The sequence below is a fragment of the Myxine glutinosa genome, chromosome 2 (genome assembly GCF_964187855.1).
Source record: "Myxine glutinosa chromosome 2, kmMyxGlut1.1, whole genome shotgun sequence".
Classification (NCBI taxonomy): Eukaryota; Metazoa; Chordata; class Myxini; order Myxiniformes; family Myxinidae; genus Myxine; species Myxine glutinosa.
The window spans coordinates 180,322,229-180,341,353 of NC_136262.1; the positions used below are offsets into that span (position 1 = coordinate 180,322,229).

The following is a 19,125-nucleotide window of genomic DNA, read 5'->3' on the forward strand; positions in this document are numbered from 1 at the left end:
ACTCTACTCCTATGGTATCCATGGAAATCTCCATGCATGGCTTGCGGACTTCCTCTCTGGTCGTAGTCAACGTGTGGCCCTGAATGGATTTCTCTCATCTCCCCTTCCTGTTCAGGCTGGAGTTCCCCAAGGCAGTGTGCTGGACCCTGTGCTTTTTCTGGTCTTTATCAATGATCTCTCCGACTCTCTGGAAAATCCTCTCTATCTCTTTGCTGATGACTCCACTCTCTGCCGCTCCATTCCTCTTCCCTCAGATCGGCAGTCTGCAGCCTCCTCACTCTCTGAAGACCTGGACAAAATCACAGACTGGTCAAACAAGTGGAACATGTCTTTCAATCCTGACAAATCTCACACTCTTACTATGTCTCTCCGAAAAGATCGACTGGACAACCCTCCCATCTACTTTCTCAACAATCCTCTCCAAGAAGTTCTGTCGCTCAAGCTTTTGGGTCTCACTATCTGCCATGATCTTTCTTGGGAAAACCACATTTCCAAGCTGGCCTGCAAAGCCAGTCGCCGACTGGGCATCCTCCGTCGTGCGAAGTCCTTCCTAGGCACACCTGAGCTCCTCACCACATACAAGGCTTTCATCCGCAGCTCAATGGAATACTATTCTCCCCTATGGGCTGGTGCTCCTGCCTCACACCTAGCTCGGCTTCACGCTGTTGAAACCAAAGCTTTCAGAATCATTGGAATCTCCCGCGATGAAGCTATCTCTGAGGGCCTTTCACTCACTCACCGCAGGCAGGTAGGTGGTCTTTCTGTCTTCTACCGACTCCTCTCCGGCCTTGCTCCCCCAGCTCTCTCTGTGCTCTGTCCCCCAAATATTCCTACAGGTCGCACAAGATCTGCCAGCAAGCCTCTGATGGTTAAACTGCCGAAATCTCTGCTCACCTTCACTCCTTCATTCCTCTTTTCTCCCGCCTCTGGAACAAACTCCCACACTCCCTTCAATCCCACTCCTCCCTCCAGGTCTTTAAAACAGCTGTTCACCACCATCTCTTATCTTCCCCCATCCAAAACCTTGATCTTTTCTACCCCCACTAATTCACCCCAGATCCACCTTGTTTGTAATTCCAACTTCTTTCCTGGTAGTCCTGGCAGTGTCTATATGTTTTATGCCTCTCCCACCCCCTTTCCCTTGCCTCCCCCCCAAAGCCCTCTCCCTCCCACAGATCTCTCGATGTCTCTCGGTTCCTGCTCTCAAATGTTGTGTTTGTGTCCTTCCCCCTCTCTCCCCATCTTGTCTACCGCTCCCGATGTTATTTGTTTTATGTGTCGGTTTGTCGGTTATGTGTCGGTTTGTCGGTTTGTCTTTCTGTGTGATAAATGTTCGCTCTTTCACGAGCCTCGATCTTGTATACAAAAAAAAAGAAAAAAAAAGAGAGGGGATAGAGATATGCAACAGGAAAATCTACTTAAATATCAGGTAAGTTAGTCAGTGTGAATTAACCAAGAATATTCAGGCAAAAGGGACGGCCAAATGTCTAATGGCGTTTAAATAATCGCAAAGGAGGTACGGTTTGTTGGATGTTTTAAACAGGTAACTGCACAGTGAAAGTTCTTGGTGTTATTACAAATCAAAACGTGGTGTGGAATTTCCTGGATCACGACTAAAGAAACATTTTGATGGCTTACATAATCAGGCACCTGGCCGGTACCGTCGGCTCCAAGTGCAGGACTCGTACTCTGCGTGGCTTGCTCCAGCACTTTGCTGTGTTTTCGTGACAGCAACTCCAACAAGCTTGTAAAGGTAGAAAACAAGTGGAATGGTTCCAGGTTGGAAACGATTTTTAAAATACCAAAATGGCAAAATTACCTGCTCGACGAGCCTTTTCATAGGTAGAACTTTTGGTGCCCATCCCAAGCTTCTCGGAAAGAATTCCGAGTCAATCATGAAAAGTGTGGACTGGCGCCACGTGTACATGAGAACAGGTAGGGTGAGCAGAGCAACCCTTCTTTAAATGTCATCAGTAAGTCACCTTGGTTTTCTAAACAATCCAATGGCAACATGGAAATTCTCCTGGCACGAGCACAGTTTCTAAAAACTTGCATATCGCATCATTCGCGTTGTTGCCTTTATTTCGATTTCAACCTACATCCTCTGGAATGCCAGTCCAGTGTCCTCAGCCTAAGGATGCTTCACGAAAAACAATTTAAACCACTTAGCACACTCGTCTCCATATCGTAGCAAGCGCAGACCTCAGAGGTGAGCATGCTCTGATTGGCTAAGCGCTCAATGTGTGTTCAGAAGCACGATAGGAGTGCAGGATGATCGTTCCCCACATCAATATGTTCATATATTCCTAGGATCTTCAATATGAACAATATGTTCGACAATCATAGAACGAAGTCACAATGGACTTTAAGCCTGGTATTGGCTTAACGGTTAAGGTGGTTGGCTTAAGATCCTAGGATCTTGAGTTCAAGCCCCTGTCGTGCCATTGAAATAACGCCAGGTGGGTGGGTTGACTCAGCCTGTCATCTTTCTGAGGTCGGCAAAATGAGTACCAGCTTAATGGTAATGGGCAATGCATCATTGGCACAGCCACATTTCCAGAAATTATGCAACCAGCAGCCATAGGCTGTATTCAAAAACAACAACCGATGGATTTTAATCTCCTGGAATTTTGACATTGTTTCTTTAGTGTATTTATTTGTAAGAAAAATGTAGCCTTGTGGTCAAAAAGCACATCATGAAGCCTTGGGGAATTGAAGACAAATCAGCTGATGTTGACCGTGTAAAGAGTCCAAAGCATCACATTGCACTGGTGCTGGTGTAGATGACACGAGTGAGTAAACATCGACCATCAAACTTGAGGGCTAACAGCATGGCCTAGAGGTACACACACTCACCTCCAAGCTGTATAGCCTGGGTTAGAATCCCAACTACCTCCACCTACCTCCCCTTGTGAATATGTGATACTTACACAACTCTGTTATACCAATTAAAATTGTACAAGTATTCGGTATTAGAGTCGGACAAACAATGAGCACTTTTAAAAGCCTGCGATTCCCAATTGAGTTTCTCGCCGGTACTGGCAAACACTGGTCGGCATTCAACTCCATAATCCCTCAAACATTGCATAGGGGCGATGAGTACCTCTTTAGCCATCTTTAAATATGTTTAAACCGCAGCCGTGTTGCTGACGCCGCCCTCCCCCCCCCCCCCCCCCCCCAGAATTTCCATGTTTTAAACGTTTCCCAGTGTGTACCCTGGATTAGAATAGGTACACCGTATCCCTGCGTGTCGTAAGAGACGACTAAGAGGGTTGGCGTCAGGAAGGGCATCCGGCCATAAAAACATTGCCTCAAAAAGAGAACCATGACAATTACAACTACATATGGGCAGGGTACAGCCCGAAGTGGAGATCGGTTTCTGAGGTTTGGGAGATGGAATGTAGGGACAATGACAGGGAGATCAGGAGAAGTGGTGGAAGTATTGGTCAGAAGAAGAGTGGACATATGTTGTGTGCAAGAGGCGAGATGGAAGGGAAGTGGTGTGAGAATGGGTGAAGGGTAGGCAGGGACAGAAATACAAGTTTGTGTGGCAAGGGTGCCTGGAGGGCGTGAATGGTGTTGGTGTCCTGTTTTCTGAGGAGTTTGTAGACAGTGTGGTGAGTGTGACGAGAGTGAGTGATAGGTTGATGATGGTGAAAATGATGATTAGAAAGCTCTTGGTGAACGTCATCTCGGCATATGCTCCGCAGGTTGGTCGAAGCGATGAAGAGAAGGACAAGTTCTGGTGTGCGATAGAGAAGCTGATGGAAAACGTGAAAGATGAGGAAGTTGTTGTGGTAGGAGGAGACCTAAATGGACATGTGGGAAGGAGTATGGATGGTTTTGATGGAGTTCATGGGGGTTACGGATATGGTGTGAGAAATGGAGAAGGTGAAAGGATTTTGGAGTTTGCTGATGGAGCTGATTTGTTGATTTGTAATACTCAGTTCCAGAAAGAGGATAATAAGCTTGTTACATACACGTCAGGTGGGTCGACGACAACCGTTGACTACCTGATGGTGCGTAGGCGAGATAGGGGGCACCTCCGGGACACAAAGGTGATCCCGGGGGAGGAGGCTCTTTCACAGCACCACTTGGTTGTCTGCGACATAAGGGTGAAAGGTGCAACGAGAGCTCGGCGGGTGAAGTACCAACCGAAAATGAAGGTGTGGAGGTTGAAAGAGGTGACAGTAAGGGAGGCATTAAAAGAGGGGCTGAGTAGGGTAGAGGATGATGTGGTTGAGCTTGAACGTGGTTGGATGTCAATGAAAGCTAGTCTGTTGGGAGCCGTTGTTGAGGTATGTGGATGGACAAAAGGACCACTGAGGCACTCGGAATCATGGTGGTGGGATGATGAAGTTGGAAAGAGGATTGACGAGAAGAGGAAGAAGTTCAAGGAGTGGCAGAAGGTGAAGCCCGAAGATCGAAGAAGTGCCCCAAACAACCACCATATTACAAAGTAATGATATATTCCAATGCAGTGGTTCCTTGCGAAGATTTTGAGGGGTCAAATGTTACTCTGGGAGTTTTCATTTTTGAAATATTGACAAAAATGTACAATGTGAATTCTGAACTCGAAGCGATTTCGACCACATTTTCACTAAATTTAACATATTTTTTGTCATTATATCAAAAATTTGATAAGTAACCCCCACAAATGTTCTATATTTCTATTACTATATTAGTTGGCATCCAGTATGCAAATTATTGGCACTCTGTGGTCCTTAAAAACATATTTATTCCAATTTTAGCAAATATCACATTTTTTGGCGAAGTGAAGCGGGCGTATAATAATATTTCGGGTGATAACACAGAGATGGCCCAGAGTTATACACTGCTATCACTTTTTTTTCATATCTAGGGACATATATCTTGCTAAAAATCACAATGAGCCTTACTCCATCTGCATGGTACCGACCGGTCAATTTGGGGGGTCTGGCTCATAGCCTACCAGGAAGGCTGCAAAGAAAGAGGTAGCAAAGGCGCAGGAGGCATGTAGGAAAATGTTCGGAGAATGCTTGGATTCGAAAGAGGGTCAGAAAGCAGTATTCAGGATTGCAAAGCAGATAGCGAAAGAGAGGTGTGATGTGATGGGGGTGAGTTGCTTGAAGGATGAAGTGGGACAAATCGTTGTCGACCCAGATGGAATTAAAGGAAGATGGAAAAGATATATGGAAATGCTGTTGAATACAGAGAATGAACGGGATGGCAACATAGAGAGTAACCCAGTTTTAGGACCGGCTGAGAAGATAACTGAGAAGGAAGTTGTGGAAGTGATAAAAGCAATGAAGGGCAGAAAAGCGGGAGGGCCGACGGGAGTTGTGGGAGATATGTTGAAGGCAGCAGGAAGTTGGGGTGTGAAGAGAATGACAGAGATCTATAATCTGGTGGTGAAAGAAGGCCGCATTCCAGTGGATTGGGAACTGAGTACCCTCGTCCCTCTATACAAGGGGAAAGGTGACTGTAGTGAAATTATACCAAGGTGAACCCAGGGTGTGCTCGCTACAGAAGGGGCGTCTATAAGACCCGGGACAACCGGGGCGCGCGGACACTCCAGCGGAACTCACTGTGACATAGTCCTGTAGTTTGAATGGTATGTACGCCCCTAAATGCTGCGCTGACTGTCCTCTCTGTTGGACCATTGTTATATTGAATCGACCATTGCTGCTCATGAAATACTCTGATTTTAATGCCTGTTGCATGCATGTATTCTTACAGGATGTACTACAGATCTAAATGATATTAAACCTACCCAGAGGTCAAGTCGTGTCTGAGCTTGATTTTCACGACATTTAATATCATTTAGATCGCCGGAATGGCTGACCACAAGATGATCGTGGTACCGATTCTCGGAGCTGACCCTCAAGCTGAGGGATCAGCATCGGAGTTCACTCACTGGCTCAAAACGCTGGAGAATTACTTTGCTGCTCACGAAACAGAGCCCACCGCTGCGATAAAGCTGTCCGTGTTACAGTCGAAGGTCTATCACACCGTTTTCCGGAACATTTCTCGATTTGGGACGTACGCTACGGCTCTAGCCGAGCTGAAGCGCCTCTACGTAAAGACACGGAGCGCTGTGCACGGCCGGCATCAACTCTCTCAGCGGCGACAGCAACCATCTGAATCGATCGATCGCTTCGCGCAGGAGTTGCGCTACCTGTTGGCAGACTGCGTGCAGGACGTCCGGACCCACGAGCAAGTGCAGGACGACTTGCTCCGAGATTCATTCATCTCCGGAATTAATTCTGGAGTCTTGCGGCTCCGACTCTTGGAGGTCGCGGATCTGACATTTACAGAAGCACTACGGCTGGCACGCGTATACACAGATGCCCGAGAACAATCTACCGCATATGATCACCCACGAGTCGTGGCGGGGACCTCGCAACTCGCGCGACCGGAGAGGGCTACCGCCGAGGATACGGAGGAGGACCCGACCACTACGGCCGAGTCTCTGGGAGCTCCTGAAGCGGACTCCGCTTCCGGCCTCACTGCTGCCGCCGCTACCCGGCCACGGCCTGACCGGTATGCAAAATGTTATTTTTGTGGGAATCGGCAGCACCCTCGCTCTGAATGCCCGGCCCGGGAGGCTACATGCCACCTGTGCTCCACCAAGGGCCATTTTGCAAAGGTCTGCAGGAAGGCCGCTCGGGGCACGCGTCCCCGCGCGACCTTGAATGGGCTCATCGCGGAGCCAACGGATCGAGCGCCGGACGGGGCGCCTCACTCGGCTTTGAAGAGCCGCTCTCCTTCTCGCGGGCCTCTGGCTACACGCCCGACCTTGGTGAGATACACCGGGCCGCCGAAACAAATGGCGCGAACGCGACCGGCCACAGCGCGACCGACCTTGACTGGCGTTCGAACGCCTACTTCAAACAAGCGACATGCTCCTGCTTTGGAAACTCCTCTCGAAGTGCGGCAAACGCAGCACGTGACTCGAGCCCCATCTGACGGCGGCTTTTACGAATTACATGCACCCACTTTGGCATATGAATCTGCAGACGGCAGAGATCTTTCTCACGTGACGCGAGCGCCATCTGGCGGCGGCTCTTACGAATTACATGCACCCACTTTGGCATATGAATCTGCAGACGGCAGAGATCTTTCTCACGTGACTCGAGCGCCATCTGGCGGCTGCTCTTACGACCAACACACACCCACTCTGGCAAATGAAACTGCTGATGAGCCAACTGACTTCAATGCTCCTGCTGAGGCCCAACCTGCCGACGCTGCCCGAAGGATTGCAGCCGGCGTGGGATCCACCCGCGAGGCGCGATCTTCTCGCCCGGCCGGTACTATACCTGCCGGGTCTGCCGGCCTTGCGCAGGCCATCATTCCGCTCACGGTCGCGGGCGTTTTTGCGCAAGCTTTGATTGACACGGGGTCCACGGATAGTTTTATCGATCAGCGACTCGTGCATCAACATGGGTGGCCGGTTCTCGGGACAACCCGCCGGATCTTCATGGCCTCTCAGGGACTTCGGTTGAGCACAAAAGGGGCGTGTCGATTGAAACTTGTGATAAAGGGACGCACGTTCCCGGACGTGTATCTCATGGTATTACCTGCTTTATGCGCTGACGTTCTGTTAGGACTTGATTTCCTTAAGCGGCATGGACGTTTGGAAATAGACTTCGGAGGGCCGGACACGCTCGCTGTGTGCGCCCTCGCTCAAATGGACATGGAGCCACTCTCACTGTTCCCCAACCTGACCACTGATTGTACCCCTGTAGCCGTCAAATCGCGGCGCTACTCTCGCGCGGACGCGCAATTCATTGCGGAAGAAACGGCCCTGCTCTTAAAGGACGGTATCATAGAACACAGTAGGTCACCGTGGCGGGCCCAAGTCTTAGTGGTGCGGAGTGAGGCCCACCGCCGGCGCATGGTAATCGACTATTCGCAGACGATTAATCGTTTTACACAGCTGGATGCCTACCCCTTACCGGGGATGGACGCCCTGGTATGCCAGGTGGCCCTGTATTCCGTTTATAGCACTCTCGATCTGCGTAGTGCGTATCATCAAGTCCCCATCTCTAGGGCTGATCGCGTCTTTACAGCCTTTGAATCGGGTCAGCGGTTGTACCAGTTCACGAGACTTCCCTTTGGGGTAACTAACGGAGTCACTTGTTTTCAGAGGGCTATGGATGACCTCGTTGCGAAGGAGAATTTGACCGATGCCTTTGTCTATCTGGACAATCTTACGGTTTGTGGGTATGACCAGGAGCATCACGACGCTAATCTGAAACGCTTCCTCGAGGTCGCGCGGAAATATCGCCTAACCATGAATGCGGCTAAGTGTCGATACTCTCTACGCACGGTAGACCTTTTGGGGTACACCATGACCCATGGCTCCGTCTCTCCGGATAAGGAGCGTCTGCGCCCTTTGCTCGATATGGCTCCGCCTAGCGATCGGGCTTCGCTGAAACGCGCTCTAGGGCTGTTCGCCCACTACTCAAAGTGGGTGCAAAATTTCTCCGCGAAGCTCCGCCCCCTCGTGGCCTGCGACACTTTCCCCATGGGCCCGGCCCCCCTGGCGGCCTTCGAGGGCCTTAAAGTCGACATCGCTGGCGCCGCTGTCGCGACGATTGACGAGAGTGCCTCTTTCGTTTTGGAGAGTGATGCCTCGGATCATGCGATAGCGGCGACTCTCTCCCAAGGAGGCCGCCCTGTGGCTTTCTTCTCGCGGACTCTCACCTCTGCCGAGCGGAGGCATTCGTCTGTCGAAAAGGAAGCGTACGCGATCGTCGAATCAATTCGGCGATGGCGGCCGTATCTGCTTGGGCGGAGTTTCCAAATCGTCACGGACCAACAGAGTGTTGCGTTTATGTACGACACCTTACATGCTCAGCGCATTAAGCATGAGAAAATCACCCGTTGGCGTATCGAACTCGCCGACTTCTGCTACACCATCAAATACCGCCCGGGGAAGGATAACCTGGTCGCTGACGCCTTATCGAGGCCGGCCACTTGCGCGGGGGTTGTAACTTTGGAGGGGCTGCGCACTTTGCACGGCACTATGTGTCATCCCGGGGTAACGCGCTTCGCGCATTTTGTGCGCGAGGGCAATCTGCCGTACTCGATTGAGGACATCCGCCGCATCTGCCGTGATTGCGCGATCTGTGCGGAACTCAAACCGCGTTTTTATAACCCTCCTATGGGGACACTCGTTAGGGCTACTAGACCGTGGGAGCACTTGGCGATGGACTTCAAAGGGCCGCTGCCAATGTCGAGCAACTCTCGCTATCTGCTCACTATCGTCGATGAGTATTCCCGATTCCCCTTTGCTTACACGTGCGGGGATATGTCGGCTGCCACGGTTATTCGGTGCCTGCAGAATTTGTTTTCTATGTTCGGGTATCCGGCCTACGTGCATACCGATCGGGGTGCGGTGTTCCTGTCCCAGGAGGTGAGGGGCTACTTGCTCCAGCATAATGTCGCTTCGAGCTACACCACCCCGTACCGGCCCCAAGCGAATGGACAGATCGAACGCTTTAATGGGATTATATGGAGGGCCGTCATGCTAAGCCTTCGGACCCTCGGCCGAGGCCTCGATAAATGGGCGTGGTCACTACCTGCCGCTCTAAACTCGATCCGGGCTCTCCTATGTACTGCCACCAACCAGACTCCTCACGAACGACTGTTCCACCACCCTAGAAGCTCCGGCAGTATCCAATCTTTACCCAGCTGGCTCGCTGAACCGGGGCCCGCCTATCTCAAACGAGCGGTTCGCGCTAACAAGTACGACCCCCTTGTTGACAAGGTGCAGGTCCTCCAGGCTAATCCCGAGCATGCTCGCGTGTTAACGGCGGATGGCCGCGAGTCTACTGTCTCCGTACGCCATCTCGCCCCATGTGGGGACGACGACAGGGATATCGACGAACCCGTCTACGAGTCTATGGACTCTATCGAAGCTTCCCCTATGGAACTACCACCGTTACTCCCGTCGTCCCCCACTCCCGTGCCCGAAGGCGCAGGGGCGCCCCCTCCGACTCCCACCTCCGGCGGCTATTCCGACGCGGGGGACTCCGGGCTTGGGGACGCCGTGCCCGGTAGATTCCGAACACGAACTGGCAGGGAAGTTCGCCGCCCCGACCGCTACGGGTGGACCGACTGACGTGGATTGACGTGACCCATTCGTTTATTGCTGATGCTTGCTTGCAACCTGCCGAGCGGCAGTATAGTTCTAACGGCGGGGAGAATGTAGTGAAATTATACCAAGGTGAACCCAGGGTGTGCTCGCTACAGAAGGGGCGTCTATAAGACCCGGGACAACCGGGGCGCGCGGACACTCCAGCGGAACTCACTGTGACATAGTCCTGTAGTTTGAATGGTATGTACGCCCCTAAATGCTGCGCTGACTGTCCTCTCTGTTGGACCATTGTTATATTGAATCGACCATTGCTGCTCATGAAATACTCTGATTTTAATGCCTGTTGCATGCATGTATTCTTACAGGATGTACTACAGATCTAAATGATATTAAACCTACCCAGAGGTCAAGTCGTGTCCGAGCTTGATTTTCATGACAGTGACCCTCTGGAGTGTGGCTCGTACCGAGCGATAAAGTTATTGGAGCATGGAATGAAGGTATTCGAAAGGGTGTTGGAGAGGAGAATAAGGAAGAAAGTGAAGATCGACGAAATGCAGTTTGGATTTATGCCAGGAAGTGGAACGACAGACGCGCTTTTCATTGTGAGGCAGTTGCAGGAGAAGTACATGGAGAAGAGGAAGAAGTTGTTTCTTGGGTTTGTTGATTTGGAGAAAGCATTCGATAGGGTTCCACGCAAAGTATTGACATGGGCATTGAGGAAGTTAGGAGTGGAGGAATGGTTGATCAGAGTCGTGATGGCAATGTACAAAAGAGCGCGCACAGCTGTAAGGATGAAGGACAGGAACAGTGGTGAGTTTGAGGTGAAGGTGGGAGTGCATCAGGGGTCGGTACTAAGTCCACTACTATTTGTAGCTGTGATGGAGGTGCTGGCTCAGAACGTAAAGGAGGGTTTACCGTGGGAGTTGTTGTATGAAGATGATCTGGTGTTGATTGCGGAAAGTATGGATGGACTGAAAGAGAAGATGAACAAGTGGAAGGAATGTATGGAGACAAAAGGTCTGAAGGTGAATATCGGAAAGACGAAGGTGATGGCAAGTGGTAAAGCATGTGGTGAGGTGGGAAGAACTGGGAAGTGGCCCTGTGCTGTGTGTAGGAAGGGTGTCGGAGTGAACTCCATTCAATGTACAATGTGCGCTGAGTGGGTTCATCAAAAATGTAGTGGTTTGAGAGGGTCATTAACCAGTGTGGTAGCTACATTCAAGTGTAAGGTGTGCACAGAGGGAGCTGCAGATGGAGGAAATGTTGAGTTGGATCTTGGAGACGGCGTGAAGCTGGAAGGTGTGAAAACATTTTGCTACCTCGGAGACATGCTGAATGGAGAAGGTGGATCAGACTCGGCAACAGTTGCTAGAGTGAGATGTGCATGGAAGAAGTTTCGGGAACTGAGTGGCATGCTGATGATGAGGGGAGTGTCGTTGAAGCTGAAGGGAAAGGTGTATGCTGCATGTGTGAGAAGTGTTATGATTTATGGGAGCGAGACATGGGTAATGAACGTAGAGCAGCAACGAAGGTTGGAAAGGGTGGAAATGCGAATGGTTCGACGGATGTGCAGAGTATCGTTGAGAGAGAGGAAGACAAATGATGAATTGCGAAAGATGATGGGAATAGAGCCTGTGATTGATGCTGTGAAGAGGAACAGGTTGAGATGGTTTGGTCATGTGTTGAGGAAGGATGAAAGTGACTGGTTGAGAAGAGTGATGGAAATGAATGTAGAAGGAAGTAGAGGACGGGGAAGACCGAGAAAGACTTGGCTAAAGATGGTGGAGGAAGAAATGCGGGCAATGGGGTTAACAAGGAGAGATGCAGAAAATAGGGCAAGATGGAGAAGATTGTCATGGGGACCGCAAGGCTAACCCCCACTCTAGTAGGGAAAATGGCCTTTAAAATGCATGTTGTTGTTGTTGTTGAGCACCTCTGTGGTCTGACAGAAAAACTGATGTTTCACATGAACAAAGCTGTTCGTTTTCGAGTAACCTCATTATTGTCTGTGATCCCTCACGGACCAGAACGTACATCCAAAATGGCCTGCAGAGACCATCTGAGCATTATGCAATGGGTTAAAGCATAAACGCAATGAAACCATGGAGCACTGCACCGTCCTGCAGGCCGAAGCACAGGCACATGGAATAGCATTTACTAATCTCTAGAATCCTGTCTTAAATGGTTTGACATTTCACATTATTTGAGCTATCTTGTGTTTTCCTCCAGGCCCTCAGGGTTGCACACTTTCATCATGTAACAAGCGCCTCATCTTATTCACTGAAGTCGAAGCTTTTGTTCACCTTTGCACATTCTTTTTTCAAATTGAAAATAGTCTTCTACTCGACTGTCAGCAAATCAACCTACTGTATCATCCTCCAGTTTGTATCCAGGTAGTGAGGCTCTTTTCAACGAGACTCAATACCTGGATGAAAATTGCCAAAGTTTCAACAGAAGAAAAAGCAGCAGAGATCACCTTACAATACGCTGGGCCGCGTACTGATGCAAGCCCCGGAAATGAGCAGACATGTTTGCCAATACCGCCAGGCAGTTGGTGTGCAGGTACTTGTCCTGGATAGACAATGGAGGAAAGGGGTAGATGAAGAAACTCTCATTCACAAATCACAGGAATGTTTGGAGAAAGGTCAATTGGTGCACACAAGAAGCCAATGGGTGTGGTATGATGATTGCATACCCTCGTGCGCGTCATGTTGAACTGAACAGTACGAATGAGGACCAATATCAGTAAACTGCCCACAGAGATGTCGGCGAGCGATCGCTCCGTGTACCAGGAAACACTACTTAACATCTAAGGGTAAACAAAAAGAGGCGAAGGGAGTAGAGACACCAAAGTTAGGCCAATTCCAAACGATCTTCATCACATCCTACAAACATTACACCACCTACTGGGACCCCAAAATGTTCCACAGAAGGTTATTACATTTCATTTTAGTAAAATATGCAACTGTAATGGTTATTAAATGCTGTCCCCCTGTCATGTGACCAGATCCTCAGCTCTGATTGGTGGACATTTGTGAGGGACATACATACTGTCGTGAAATTGTGACTAAGTTCAAAGCCCAGGTGTCGTGCTACTTTCGGCCGCTGCGCTTTCGTTGTAAAGATCTTGGACATTAAGCGCAGCGACCACTCCTGTGACATATACTGTGTGTGCATGTCTAGATTGGTACGTAGAATCGCTTTGCTCAGCGCTTGCTTGTGATTGGATGTTATACCCATTATTGATTCAGATGCATGCTGAGTACTGATGTTATACTTGTTGATTTATTCCCCACGTATTGCTAGGGATTGATTTCGATTAAACTCATGATCTGAGACATTGTTGTATCTTTGATTTCTACAACACATACATACACCAGACGTACAGACAAATGGTGTTTCTACGGGTTATGCCATAAAAACAAAAGAAATTGTGTTTTGTTGGTTATTTATTTATTTTTCTTTTCTTTTTGGGAGGGGGAGGGGAAGGGGGTGGTGTGAGAATGGGGGGGGGGGGGGGTGGTGGGGATGGGAGGTGGATTTAGGTGGTTCTTGGCAAAGAAACACACAACACGAACCACACAACACCACTTGATGAGACACCCACTCAGACACGACACTCCGCACAGATGCACACAATCACCCATCCATACTCAAGCTACCTAAAAGTCCTGCTAATATCCCTATACCCATCCATCTCCAATCGATCTAATTCCAATTTAAACGTATCTACTGCTTCTGCAGCTACTACCTTTCCAGGTAGACCATTCCATGCATTAACTACTCTCTGAGTGAAACCCCCATACCTCCCCCATAACTAACGTCGAGCACCTTGCGGCAGGAGGTTAAAATCCTGTGATGTACCGAACGGTTTTAACACCTGTGGAGATGTTCCGAATGACGGCGATATTATTTTTGTGTGTGCCGGCTGAGGAGAATCACGAGAACCTGATAGCTTTCATAACCTAATGGGTTTATTCCCGAACAACAATAGGGGGAGGGGGGGGGGGGGGGGGGAGGAGAGAAGGGGTGATGATCCATAGTTAGACCATGTTAAGACTTTAGTATGGTCCGCGTGATTGGGTAGGTTGGACTTGTGCCGTATCAGGGAAACAGAGGTAAGTCATCTTGTCACACATACACTGAAGAGGCAGTGAGCATCCTTTATAGATCAGAATAGGGTAGCATTGTTGTGTGAAATCTCCTAAAACAGGCAAGACCAGGTAGAGGACTTGCAGCCACAAAAGGCACCTGGAAAGTGCATTACACACTTTTGGATGGCACCATTACAAACTGTTTGGTAGCGGTATCGTCAGCTGAGGAGCCATGGGAAGGGGCGGATGGCCAAGGAGGCATATACCGCCCACTGGCAGCTGGGGGTCAATGGTAGGACCAGCCGCGTGCTGGTAAGGTGGTCCCGGATGTGTTGAAGGCAGTGGCCGTGCATGTGCACCGCAGTTGGACCTTTGACTTTGAGAAAACAACATCTCTCTTCCCTCTCTTTTCCGCCCGGAGGGCATTTCCAGGAATCTTGCGATGGCTGCCATCCAATGATGGCTGGCACCTGCATTGGCAAAACCCTGAATGTTGGCCGTAAAGGCAGAGCTATCGCCCCACCTCGGCAGCTAGAACTCATGTTTTTTCTGCTGGCCTGAGACTCGCCCGAAGCCAGAAGACGTGCACCGTCTCCTCCCCAACTTCACCCCATAACCCTGTCCTTAATACATGGCTCAAAAGTCCTATAAACTATGCGAATATAAATGGGAATAAGGCATTACATTCTAACTACTGCCCTACCCCATAAGGTAACAATATGAATGTACTAAATCTGAATAGGGTAAGATATGCACAGGAGTCATGAGTCATATGGACCATGCTGTATCTAGCCACACTCCCGATTCACTTCCCCAGTACATCCCATTAGCTCCAACTGAAATAAAATCAATAGCCATCCATGCCTGCCTAAAAACAACAACAAGGTTTTACAAAACTCAGGCTCATTAATCAAACCACAAACAAAAGTAATATTGCTATTGTGTTGCATAACAATGAGCAAGTCAAGCTTACAACTTCATGGATGGAGGCGTTGAATGTGTCATCCTCACTGAGAATCAGCAGCACGATCAGTGACATGTACACATGCTGAGAATTGTTTTCTTCCACACAGTACAACGTATGTGCAATGGGAAGAACCTGCAGGAAAAATGAACAGAAGAAAAAAACAAAATCAACATTTAGTTTGAACATTTTCACTTTCGAAAGGCGATTCAATCACTGAATGTTGGAGTGGCTCGATTCAACGAGACAAACCGAAACCACAAATAGATGCTGCACAAGAACCGGGAAATGAGGAAATGATCTTTCATTCACCATCAATACCAGAGATGGCAAAACTGAGCAGCAAGAAAATGAGCCAACAACAAAAGGAATTTCCTTTCACACTCCTCATCTAATGGGATGCCGTGAGGTGCTGTGGCTCAGGCCTTTCAAACTCCCTCACCTACTTTGTATCTAAAATGAGTGCTGAGCCAAGGGAGTCGACACCCACCTTTCCCACCCCATGTAATATGTGCACAGCGCATTTGCACCTAGCATCTGTTATGGAGGTAGAGGAGAAAGATCAAGGCTCTCCTGGAGTGCGCTTCATCCCCTCCACTCTCTACACTTTTCATGTTCGTTCATTCACCTGATTATGTTCCCACTCTACTCCACTGTCCCTTCTCACTCCTCTCCATCCTCTCCTCTCATCCCCCAAACTTAAACTATATCTCTTCTTTCTCAATCCAGGCCAAACTTATCAATCTGATCTTCCAACCCCTGTAGCCTTCACCCAATTATGACAACCTCCCCTTCCAGGTCACCCCATCGACCATTAGTACAAGAGAACGTTGATATGAAGAGAGTGATTAAAAAATAATCGTGAAACACCAAGAGCAAGGCCGCTGTACACCGTCAAAGCAGCAAATATTCATACCAGGTTCTCGATATCCGTGCGTGCGAGCACAAAGGTGCGCATGGACGAGTTGTAGTGGAGGAGGAGGTACAGGAGTAGAGTCGGAGCATCATGATCCTGAGCCACACACAACGCTCCAAACAGACTGCTGAAGTTGATCTGGAAAGTATGTATCTCAGGTGGCACTGGACCTGTATCCACGAACAGACAAACTAATCTTTGTTGAGCAATTTTTAGAGCAAACAAACTTGTGAGCAATGAAATAAAAACAATAAAAACAGCAATAAAAAATAATTAATGTTCTCCATAATCTCATAACAAAGTTTGTTGATAATCTGAGGACAAAGGCTCAACTGGTAAACTAGAAAGCATCTCAAAATGCAAGCGGACAAAATATACAAACATGGAAGTGATAAAAAAAACCCAGCCGTCTCATGCTGTGCAGCGGCGGATTGGTTAATAAGGCTATTTATACTTGGCTCTCATATGAGCCTAGACTTTCATACAAAAAAAAGGGTTATTTATACTTACTGTGACTTTGTCTAATTATTCATTAGTTTTATCCATATTCTCAAAGTTTTGTTGAAAATTTGATGACAAAGCTCAAAGGGTAAAAAGGCACACATGCAAGCACACACGTGCAAATCCCCATCTCCTGCTGCACAGGTGGACGGGTTAATAAGTATATTATTCCAAAACGATAAGATTATAGACAGGGGAAAAAATTCTTCAAAAATATATATGGCCATTGAAACCACCAAAAAGACATCAATGTATTAAATAATTAACTATGGAGGGGTTCTGACCCCTCGTTCCCCCCTGGAGGGGTTCTGACCCCTCGTTCCCCCCATGCCACCCTCTCATTCACAAGTTATACACGTCCCTTCTCTTCCCTCCCAAAACTCTTCTTCCCCCCAACCCTCTCCCCTCCCTCCCCCCACACACCTCGAACACTGCCATTTTCTCTCTAATCCACATATTGCAAAAATCCAGCCCATATATATATACACAAAGACTTAAGTTAAGCACCCCCCCCGTTTTTTTACAACCTCGCACATTACAAGTTTGTTGTCGTCAAAACAGTGTAATATACCCATGATATTGCTATATTTTCTGGAGAAGTGATATTATGGTCACATAAAAACATAACAATCATGCCGTTTTCAATATTTTATTCTGAATAATTTAAGGTGAAAATTTTTGGGAATTTTAGGCATATTTTCACCTCAATTTAAGTATGGAGCTATAGGTCCATCACGGACAGTGTGGATGACGTTTATGTTTTCTAACGTACAGTCATTGTTCTGAGAAGACCTCTAGCGATCTTTGCGTCAATAACGTGTGTAGGACCCACGTGATCGGATCACTGACTCAACCCTACGTCTCATAGACCCTGTAAGCCGTCGTATGCGTTGCTGTGGCAGGTTGTTCCATTCCCGATGTAATGCACGTTCCAATTCATCCAGATTGGCTATTGGAGGGACCATCTTCGCAATTTGTCGTCCCAACATGTCCCAAACGTGCTCGAGGGGGTTCAGGTCAGGACTGTACGCAGGCCAGGGGATGGTTGTCACAGCACCTTGCTCCAGCAAGGCTCGGACGCGTCTCGCACGGTGAGGCCTGGCGTTGTCTGGAAATCCTGAATACCACCGTAATCCCGCACTTCGATGACCACACCCTCGCCAGCAGACCCATCTTCATGGATGACAACGCCAGGCCTCACCGTGCGAGACGCGTCCGCGCCTTGCTGGACCAAGGTGCTGTGACAACCATCCCCTGGCCTGCGTACAGTCCTGACCTGAACCCCCTCGAGCGCGTTTGGGACATGTTGGGACGACAAATTGCGAAGATGGTCCCTCCAATAGCCAATCTGGATGAATTGGAACGTGCATTACATCGGGAATGGAACAACCTGCCACAGCAACGCATACGACGGCTTACAGGGTCTATGAGACGTAGGGTTGAGTCAGTGATCCGATCACGTGGGTCCTACACACGTTATTGACGCAAAGATCGCTAGAGGTCTTCTCAGAACAATGACTGTACGTTAGAAAACATAAACGTCATCCACACTGTCCGTGATGGACCTATAGCTCCATACTTAAATTGAGGTGAAAATATGCCTAGAATTCCCAAAAAATTTCACCTTAAATTATTCAGAATAAAATATTGAAAACGGCATGATTGTTATGTTTTTATGTGACCATAATATCACTTCTCCAGAAAATATAGCAATATCATGGGTATATTACACTGTTTTGACGACAACACACTTGTAATGTGCGAGGTTGTAAAAAAACGGGGGGGGTGCTTAACTTAATTCTTTGTGTATATATTAAATAAAGAAACTGAACATAATGATGTGTCCCGAGGAAGCCAATGAAAATGCTACATATCACAACATGTGATCCCAATGAGTCCATCGTCTTACTGCTCTTCATGCAAAAAATATGGGACCTCACAGAAGAGAGTGGGACATCAACTGCATTCATAAAGCCAAAAACTGGATTTGAAGCGTTTCCTCCAAATGCAAGTCACATCAAATCCACTTAAAGCTCTCAAAATGGAAGATTGCTATTTTAGAGGCCGAGTGTACCTCCACATGCTTCAGCACCTCACTCCCTCCATTAATCAGAACTTTCTGGCAAGCGGAGTGGACATGCTGTTTCTGCTGTCTCAACAATGGCTGGAGGTCCTCAATGTCAAACAGGAAATTAGAGCTGTCTCCTTTGACATATCACGTGCCTTCGATACGGTCTGGCACACCACTCTGCTCACCAAACTCTCCTCCTATGGTATACATGGAAATCTCCACGCATGACTTGTGGACTTCCTCTCTGGTCATAATCAACGTGTGGCCCTGAATGGGTTTCTCTCATCACCCCTTCCTGTTCAGGCTGGAGTTCCACAAGGCAGTGTTCTGGGCCTTGTGCTTTTTCTGGTCTTAATCAATGATCTCTCCGACTCTCTGGAAAATCCTCTCTATCTCTTTGCTGATGACTCCACTCTCTGCCGCTCCATTCCTCATCCCTCAGATTGGCAGTCTGCAGCCTCCTCACTCTCTGCAGACCTGGACAAAATCACAAAC

The 19,125-nt window shown here is 48.5% G+C and overlaps 1 protein-coding gene across 2 annotated transcripts in view; it reads right to left on the reverse strand.

The window, feature by feature from the left end:
• Positions 1-19,125, reverse strand: part of DYM (dymeclin) — an 82,908-nt gene that overhangs the window by 28,333 nt on the left and 35,450 nt on the right. Inside the window, exons 10-14 of one of the 2 annotated variants that reach the window (XM_068106679.2) lie at positions 16,059-16,228; positions 15,152-15,277; positions 12,780-12,893; positions 12,561-12,655; positions 1,639-1,744 (exon numbers count right to left, since the gene is read on the reverse strand). In XM_068106679.2, the coding sequence (XP_067962780.1) occupies positions 1,639-1,744; positions 12,561-12,655; positions 12,780-12,893; positions 15,152-15,277; positions 16,059-16,228 (611 nt within the window). Of the gene's footprint in view, positions 1-1,638; positions 1,745-12,560; positions 12,656-12,779; positions 12,894-15,151; positions 15,278-16,058; positions 16,250-19,125 lie in introns of both variants that reach the window. The other variant, XM_068106678.2, reaches the window with a different exon arrangement.